This window comes from Dermatophagoides pteronyssinus, unplaced genomic scaffold (assembly GCF_027571235.1).
Source record: "Dermatophagoides pteronyssinus isolate colony J.1.1.1.1 unplaced genomic scaffold, Derpt_VIB-CSIC_2022.12 sq0065, whole genome shotgun sequence".
NCBI lineage: Eukaryota > Metazoa > Arthropoda > Arachnida > Sarcoptiformes > Pyroglyphidae > Dermatophagoides > Dermatophagoides pteronyssinus.
This window is the reverse complement of record NW_027461584.1, coordinates 20665-30478: the sequence shown is the minus strand read 5'-3', so window position 1 is coordinate 30478 and position 9814 is coordinate 20665. Positions and strand designations below refer to the sequence as shown.

General features: G+C 29.6%; 1 protein-coding gene across 1 annotated transcript; it reads left to right on the top strand.

Moving 5' to 3' along the window:
- The first annotated feature begins 1919 nt into the window (after positions 1-1919).
- On the top strand, positions 1920-9733 carry LOC113797163 (uncharacterized). Its single transcript, XM_027347499.2, has 2 exons — positions 1920-2268; positions 9410-9733. Exons 1-2 carry the CDS (start codon positions 2041-2043, stop codon positions 9716-9718), a joined length of 537 nt encoding a protein of 178 aa, XP_027203300.2. The 5' UTR covers positions 1920-2040; the 3' UTR covers positions 9719-9733.
- Positions 9734-9814: the final 81 nt, after the last annotated feature.

Below are 9814 nucleotides of genomic sequence, written 5' to 3'. Positions count from 1 at the left end.
GCATTTTATTTTTGCAAGAAAAAAACGGGCTTAAATACCGTTATTTGTTTGTTTTTTTTGGGGTAATAGAGAATCCAACAACAACAACAACAACGACTATAATGATAGCAGAGAAAAATAATGTTGAATGTGATTACAACACACACACACACAAACGGAATTTGTTAAAAACAAAGAAGAAGAAGAAATAAAAATGTTTGTTTTTCACCCCCTCTTCATTTTTATCCAAATTTTTTTATTTTATCATTATCCAGGCTGTATTGTGAACTGATTTTTTCATTGTTGTTGTTGTTGTTGTTATCCCAAAGAATCCTATTATAATTTTGTTGTTGTTGTTGTTGGCAATTTTATTGCTCCCCATATAAAACGGTTCATTGTTGATGATGATGATGATAATGATTAAGATAGGGATATTATTTTGGTGTGTTTAAAGTAAACAAAAAAGAAGAAGAAGAAGAAGAATCCCTTGATAGATAGTGTTTCTGGATATTGCTTTTCGTTTTGTTTTGTTTTCAAATATTTTTTTGTTTTGTACTTTTGATTACAAATGATGATTACGAAAAATTTTGACCAGAATCGAAAAATATAATGATCAGTCGATTTGGTTTTATATTTGGTGGATATTTTGAACAACTGATATGAATCGATATTTACTATTATTCTGGCCATTATATTGTCCACCAGACTGGCTAGTTGCAATACCAAAACATTCAAAAAATTTTCTAAAATATCCCAAAAACATCGATAGAAAGAAAGAAATAATATTTACACTTTTGTGAATAGTGTTTATTCTTTTCGATTTTGACCATTACCATTCATTCATTCATTCATTCAAAAAACCATTGAGAGGGAGAGAGAGAGAGAGAGAAGTATTCTGAATGGTGGTGGTGGTGGTGGATGGAGAAGAAAATTGGATTTTTTTCGCCATTCTCCTGTTTTTGTTTGGATGTTAAGCATCATTGATATGATCTCAATATGTTTATTTTGTTGTTGGTTGTTTCTCGTTATTATTTGATTATTATTTGATGATGATAATAATAATAATAATCTTTCGATGACCAAATTGATGATTATATATGAAAAACAAACAAACAAACAAACAAAATGATTATTATTCTCTATTCATTGATTAGATTCTTTTCATTTCATTTCATTCATTTTCCTATTCAGAAAGAATATTCTGAAAGAATTAGGATTGCGACAACAACAACAACGAAAAATGATGAAAACTTTCATCATCAAAGATTATCTTATTGGAGCATCTTTATTCATTTCGAAATGTGAATTACTGGAAAAGAAACGCAGGTGTCTTGTGAAACATACACACACACACAGTGTCCAGAAAGTTTTTTTCGCCCAAAATCTGTTTGCTTAATAATCATTTTTTGTTTTCTCTCATCGGGATTCTCAGGATGCTACATTGATTAAATATGATCAAACAAGCAGAAAAAAACAAACAAACAAAAGTAAACCCAAAGATAATGTCCAAAGAAAGAAAATGGGGAAAAAAATAAGCTAAAATCCTAGCGTTTAATTACCGAACGGCTAAAATACAAACAAACAAAAAAACTTTTTTTCCTTGTTGAAAGTTGAAAACTTTCAAACAAAATGATGATGATTCTTGATCGGGAAAAAAAGCAAAAACCCTCCATCAAGAATGAAGATGGATAATTGAAAAAATTTGTTCCTTTAAACTTCTTCATTCTTCTTCTATTTACTTTAATTTCATTTCATTTACAATTTTTATTTATTTAATCACGTGATTTATCAATTTTAACCATCAAGTATATATGGTGTTTACTTTTTAATTAAATTAATTAAATTAAACAATTGTTGGTGTTCGTGTGGGGGGGGTTAATATTTAAGTAGTTAGTTGAACATTTTGACTTGAGATTTGGATTTCTTTCTTTGGATTTTTTTGTTTCGTTAAATGTTTGTTTTTTCAAGTTTTTGAAACCTTTTTGGAAAATTTTTTGAAAAAAACCTCTCAATTTACTCTTTTTTTATATCAATTAATTTTACGAAAGCAAATTTTTGATTATGAAAAACAATGGAAATCATCAAAATGATGGAAAAATTAATCAACGACAGCAACAGCAACAAAGAACCAAAATAATGATCCATAGCGATGATAATGGTGGTGCGGGTGGTGGTGGTGCCAAAGCAGCCACCCCGATCGGCCAAGTAGGCGTCAAAATTCCTGATGGTAAACAACAACTGGGAAATTCAGGCCGAGAAGAAGAAAAGCGTCAAGATAAATGGATCGAGGTATGTAAATTTTTCATCATTTTTTTTTCTTCGTTTCTTGTGAAATTTAAGAAAAAATTCTTTGATTTATTTTCGTTTGTAGTTAGAGGTTAGTTTAGGGTTATTTATTATTCTTGCCATAAGAAATGGTTTGATTGCGTGTGTGTGTGTGTGTGTGTCTCGAATGTTACTAGAATTTAAATTCTGTTTTTTCTTCTCTGGTAGAATCGGGCAGATGTAAAGTTTTCAGAAAACTGGGAGCAAAATATTCATGAGCAAAAATGAAATTTATTCTTGAGAAAAATGATGTGTGCGTGCCAATTTTTCTTTTTCTTTCCATTCATTCTTTGAATTCATCATCAGATATTCTTCATTTTCATTTTCAAATTTTGCAAATAAGCTATTTGTTGTTGTCGTTTTCTTTCTTCTTGGGCTAATTTCTTATTCTTTTTTCGATCATTATTTTTGGCAAAAAACAAGAAAAAATCAATGAAAAAATCAAAATTTGTTAACCCCTAGATAACCCCTAGAGAGAGAGAGTTTATTGTTGTTTAGGTAAGCAATTTGTATGTTTGATGAATAATGATGTTTGATAAAGAATTTTTTTTTTGTGTGTGTAAAAAATGGGAAAAAACAGAAAATTTTTTTTGGTCCATCTTTTTGGAATTGTTGTATGTGCATTGAATAAAATATCACAATGAAATGAAACGAAAAATGCAAAGTTTTTTTTTCGTTTCTTTGCGTGGGTAGGTGGGGTAAGTTGGTTGGTGGGTGGATCCACCCGTTCATCAATAAACAAAAAATTGGCAGTTTTGGCATTTCATTTTTTCGATTTTTTCAGTGTACAATCGATTCTCGATTCTCATAATATTCTCTATATCTATATTCTTTGTGTTTGAAAAAATAATTCTTGAATGTCCAAACATTTACACTGAAGAGAATGTATATAGAGATAGGTCCTTATTACCATAATTTTGCTGATTCTGTTGTTGTTGTTGTTGTTGTCCAAAACTGGGAAAAATTCCGAATTTTCAAATAATGAGAGAGAGAGGTGGTGGAACATTATTTATTTTATTTCTAGAATTTTCGTTTCGATTATTAGTTGTATTTTTCAAACTTTTAGTTATGGTTGATTATGGGTGATGTGGTGGTTAAAAAAGTGTGTAAGACAATCAAATTTTTCTTCTCTTTCTCTCCCTTATTTTGAGAGAGGAGAATGGAAGTAGAAGCAAGTATTCATTGGTCATGGTTATAGTTTTTGTGTTTTTTCCGCATCCATTTAGCATCGACCTTATTCTTTTTTTTTAAATATCAATAGAGAAAGAAGAAAACAACCAAACGACGATATACGCAATGGAGAAAAGAAGAGGGAGAAAAACTTCTAAAAAAGAAAAACTGGGAAAAGAATTGAATTCGATTGAAATTCAATTGTAGGAAAATGAATGAATGGTTAGTTCGTTGGATGTTGGAATAATAAGCAATAAGAGAGAGGGGAAAAGCAAAAGAAAATACTCTTGGGATCTTCAGAAATGGTCTTCATCATCATCGTTTTCGTTTGTTGTTATTTCAGTGGGGGTAATATTTTGAAAATGTAAAGTATAGGAACAACAAAACAGAAAAACTTTTAACCAACTTTTAACCGAAATGACGATTTCGAGAATAATAAAATGATCAAAACGAAGAGAGAGAGAGAAGAGAATTAAAACTGGTGGTAAAGAAGAAATTTTTGTTGTTGTTGTTGTTGTTGCCATTCTCATTTATAATTCCGTTTCTTTCTTTTTTACTTGATAATAATAGCCAACCAACAACTAATGAAATACAGAAAATTTTTCCAAATTAAAAAAACTTGTTCATTTTCATCGTAATAAAATTTTTGTTTTTTTGAAATTTTAAACGATGAAAATGATGATTGTACACAGTTTTCTTGCTGTTCGGAAAATAATTTGTCGGTTTTTTCCCATTTCTTTCCCAAAATTCAATTTTTAAAATGTTGAAAAAGTTTTTTTTGGCAAATTTTGTTGGCCGAGAAAAATTATCAAGTTAAATTTATGAGAAAGTTTCTTGGTGTGTGTGTGTGTGTGTGTGTGTGTGTGTGAGGATAGTTTTCGAAAATATTTCCAGAATTCTTTGCCTATCCGTAGAAAAGAATATTATTTGGAGAAACATCATCAATAAAAATTTTTGTTTCCAGAATATTTTTCCTGTGACAATTCTCTCTCTCTTTTATTGTTCATTTTTTCATTTCTTTTTTTTTTTGAATATTAATTTCAAAACAAAAATTGACCTCAGGAGAAAACTTTGACAAAATATATTGTTCCCTTGCGCATCCCAATTATTGATGGATGATAATGGTTGCCTTGTTTGGTTTGTTCCAATTGTATTGTTGAGGAACAAATTTTTTTAATCTAATTTGTTCCTTTTTGGTTTGTCATGTTGAATTCTGGAAAGTTTCCCGTTAGATTTCAGTGAATTTTTAAAATTTTTTCCAAAGATTGTCATCTAAAAATCTATAAGGGAAAATTTCCGGGAAAAAAAGTTGCTGAAAATGTTGCTCTATCTTTGTGTAAATGATCCATTACTAAATAAAGATTATAAGATTAATGATTTGAATTGAACTTCTTCGTTTTTTTTCTCAAAAAATAAAAATTTGAAAATTTATTCGAGAGTATTTTTTTCACCTGTGTCAACACAAAAAGCTCCACAAGGGCTCAACATGGTTAATCCATTGAAAAAAAATACAACAATAATCCCTACTTTTCAATTCAATTTCAATCAATTATCACTTGAACATCCAAAATATTCTCTGTAAAAATTGAAAAATATTCTTTTTTCTCTTATTTTGTGTTTGGTAATTGAAATGATAATTTTTTTTCATTCGTACATTCATTTCTTGCTATTTCCACCCAAACTGGTATATAATTCAATAAAAAAACAGCGAGAAAACAAACAGGAAAAAGGAAATTGGAAAAAAAACATAATCAAAAATTCTTGATAATTATTTGTCACAATATTCCCCCCTCTGTGTGTGTGTGTTCACAGAATAAACAAACAAATTAGCTATTCGGATTTTTCGGTTTGGATGTGCCAAAAAAGAATATTTCATTTCGATGGAAAAATGGAAAAAAAATTAGCTTAAATTCACGTTTCAAAATAAAATTACCCGACAAAATACAGAAAGAGAGATAATCATGAAAAAATTCATTATTTTCTCTCTCTTCACACACACACACTAATAAGAGTATTTAAAGATTAAAAGAATTCAAATAAAAAAAAAATGTTCGTTTTGCGATCGTGTTGGGTGTAAATAGAATCGAATAAAAATGAAGAGAGAAAGAGAGAGAGAGAGAGAATATGATTGTGTTATAGTTTAATTAGAGGAAACAAAAATAATAGAAAATACACATACACACACGGATTCCAATCACATTTTTGGCAAACAAAAAAAAAGATTTAAGTAATGTCAAGAGAGTAATTATATATCACACACATAGATTTACAAATTTTTTTTTATTGTTTGTTTCCTTTGTTGTGTTTAGGTGGAAATAGACTAGAGAGGAGGAAAAACATTCGATTTTTATTTCATTTTCAAATGTGAAATGTAAAAAAATGTCCAGGCTTGTTTGTTTCGGTTATTATTGAAGAAAGAAAATAATGATTTTCAGATGTCAGAAAAAAGAAAAGAATCAAAAAAGATTGGTTTCTATTTGGCATATTGATCGATAATAATGTTGTCATATTTGGGTTAAAGTATTGCTGGTAAAAACAAAGGAACTCACAAAAATTCGACTAAATGAACACACTATGTGGGTAACAGAAGTAAAAATAGCCTTAAGAGGTGTTTTTCTTTTGCTCATTATATTTTTTGGTCGGTTATAAAATGATAGTTTTTTTTGGTAATGATATTTTTGGTGGTGGTTAGGTAATGAGTGACGGAATTATATTCTGGAGAATCATCATCATCATTATTATAACACTAGCATCACACAGTTCAATTTATTTTGGCCCTACAGACTGGAAGGGGGAGAACACACGTGCTTTTTTTTTGCTGACCAAAATGTAAATGTGTGTTGTAACAACGATGTGTTCCAATTGGAAACAGTCGTCGTCTCATCCAAACATTTGTTGTTGTTGTTGTTAGTCGCTTGAATTGGCATGCGAATTTGTTGTTGTTAAGGTTAAACAAGCATACAAACGGCACATCACTTGAATAAATTTTAGATTCGGTTAGTTAGTTTTATTTTCTGGTCGATTGTGTAATGATGATGAGGGGAGGAAAAGGGGTGACCAGAAAATCAACTGTAAGGAAAAAAATTCAATTGAATCGCTGGATGATGCTGCTACTACCGATTTCGTCTATTTCTATTTCCTATTTATTCCTCATTATCGATGCAAGAAATTGTTTTGTTTTGTTTTTTGATTAGAATTTTTTTTTCCAAATTTTTCTGTTTCTAAATTCATTGCACACATGACAAGTTGATGACAACAACAACAACAACAACTGAAAGTTGTCGATTATCATTACGAAATGTGTGTGTGTGTGTTCGGTTATTTATTGGCGGGTAAAGAGTGTGTGTGGGGAAAAGAAAGAAAATTGATTTTGTGAATAATAATTATGTGTAAAAAAGAACAAAATTCTAGTTTCTAGTTTCACCACTTTTACAGAGACCGACAAGTAGAGTCGAAAAAGACACTTTTTTTGTTGTTTTCGATTTGAGTCGATAATTATTATCTTTGATGCGCAGGTTCCGTTTCCGTTAAAATCCAATTTCCACATTCTTCGTTTTTCGCTTTTCGCTTTTTTTTCCTAATTATTTTCATCAGAAATTATTACACAATCGAATCGAATTGAACAACAGCAACAACAACACAGAGGGAGAGAGAGAGAATTAATTAATTAGAACAACAACAACAACATTGTAATATTCTATTTGTTCGTAATTAAAGTCTGTTGAGTGTTGAGTTGAGTGGGTGATGAAACATACAAAACAACAACAGTGAATTTGATAGACAAATGAGATAGGTGGTTGGTTGGTTGGTTGGTTGGGTATTCCAAAAATATTAATGAAGACATTTTTTCTTTCGGGAAAATTTTCCCAGAAATTTGCCCTCAAACCTTTTTTTTTGTTGAAGATTTTTGTTTTAGAAAATGTTTTGGTTCTTTAAAATCAAAAAGAGAGAATCTGTATTTGACATTTTCATTTTTTCATTTGTTTTGTTTTGTTACCAAAGTTTTGTCTGTTTCTGTAACCAAGAAGAGGTCACGTGTTACATGATGTTTTCAGAAGATGAAGATGCGGCACAGGCCAATAGGTATCGAAATAATAAACCGAGGTAAAGTTTTGAAAAGAGAGGAGGTCATGTTCTGTACAACAGAAACATCATCATTATGAAGAAAAGAAGACGAAATAAATTCAATGAGAATCTCCAACTGTGATTCAAAAAAAAAAGATTATTCCGTTTGGGTAGAAATAGTGAAATTGGATAAAAAAAAATGAAATCTATCGATTCCAGTAATTCGTGTTTGTTGTTGTTTTTTAAAAAAAAGTTTTGCAAAAAAAATTCAATTTAATTTTTTCTTGTGGAAAAAATACACCCATTAACCCGCCCTAATACACATGTCGAATGAAAGATAGGGGGTGGATTTGAAGGAGAGGCAAAACAAAACCAAAAAAATCCATTAGACAATGTTGTAATCTAATATCGGTTTGATATTTGGTAAAATAATATTTCGTTCGTTAAAAAACAAGGTTATTTTCAAACCAAACCAAAAAAAAAAATTGTTTTTCTTTTTTCCTTTTTGACAATGATTAGAATTGATGTCATTGACAATCATCATCATCATTGAATCACAGAAATTCTGGTTGCAGAAACGAAAAACCTGCTGTGATTTTTATGATGAAAAAAAACCACAAATTGAATTCTTGTTTTTCGTGTTCTCCGTCCCCCTTTTTTTGTTATCCACACAGCCGACTATATCCACCTAAACCAATAAAATTTTTTCGAATAATGATTATTATTGTTTTTTGAATTTATAATTTTTATTTAAATTTTTAATTAAAAAAATTATAATTACCAAGCATCCTAATTAATTTACAAAGGAGAAAAAAAAATGTTTTTTTTCTCCTCTTTACACACAATAACAGAATAATTTGAAATTCATTTGTAACAAATGATTCTCTGGAAAGCAGAAAAATATTATTCGTGCGTAATGATTTAGTTTAGTTTAGTGGGTTTTAGTTTGTCATCATCATCATGATCATCATAATAAATAATGTGATGGATGGTTGATTTTTGGGGTAGGTTGGTTGGTTGCTTGATTGGTGTTACATAATAATAACCGAACCGAACCAAACCAAACCAACCAAAAATGAATCAAATTAAATTCCCCGAAAAAAAATTATGTCTGAATGTCTTCAACAACAACAACAAATCTTCATCATAAAAATAATATTCAATCGAGCGAATTGAATTTTTTTCTTCTGGATCGGTTGTTTGGTTGGTCCAGTCGGTCATTCGGTTGATTTGGTTTTGCTGCTAATGTTGTTGTTGTTGTTTGGTTAGTCCGCCTTGTAAATTGGGTTATTTTTTTTTCGGTGAAACAAAAAAACAAACAGATGATTACCGTTGTCATTTGTTTTTTTTTGTAAATCGGGTTATTATTTGGTGGCTATTTCCACTCCGTTCTCCTCTAATCAGGCCAAACGTATTTTAAAGTATGTTTTATGATTAATGATTGAAAGAAGACAAGTGTGTATATATAGTCGTTTTTGTTAGAATCGCATTCTGATGCGCTTTGGCTACTGAATTTTTTTTCCCTTCAAATACACAGTTTTATTTCGAAAAAAAAGTTTAGCTAGAAACAAATAATATAGCCCAAAGGTTTAATGATTATGATGAAGAGATCATTAGAAGAAAACATTTTGCAAAAAGAGAAAGAATATTCTTGTAGGGCTGATTTTCCTTAATTGGCATCCTGTTGTAAAAATATTCTATATAGTCCTGAACTCAACTGAATGAAGATGATATATAGCTTCTTCCACTATATAATCCTTGCGTTAAAGTTTGAATTTTAATTCTGGTTGTTTATTTAAAAAATTTTCAAAATTTCAATTTAATTAATGATTCGTTTTTTTGTCGCTGTTGTCATTTCTGTCAAAAATAGGATTTACCAACATTACCAATACCGGATATAGAAAAAACAATGGAACGTTATTTGGATGGTTTAGAATCAGTTATACAATCAACATTACAAATGGAACAAACACGATTGATTGTTAAAGATTTTTTATATGGAAATAATGATGATGAAGATAGTGAAGGAAAACGATTACAAAAATTATTAATTGAATATGCTAAACAAACTGATAATTGGGTAAGTGTTAAAAAAAAACAAAACAAAACAAACAAACAAACAAATGAATTGGAATATAAAATCCATATATATGGATCATTTCATCTTATTCAACGATGATGGTTACCATCGATACACCAAACAAACAAACAAGCAAATAATACTTAATCTCCTTCTCTCTACTGCCTATTCTATTCTATTCTCTTCAAAAACATT

What these genes read in the sequence shown, in the direction of transcription:
- LOC113797163 (XM_027347499.2), top strand. Translation starts at nt 2,041, where the DNA reads ATGAAAAACAATGGAAATCATCAAAATGATGGAAAAATTAATCAACGA. An exon ending in GTCAAGATAAATGGATCGAG is followed by an intron (nt 2,269 to 9,409) that starts GTATGTAAATTT and finishes TGTCAAAAATAG; the next exon opens with GATTTACCAACATTACCAAT.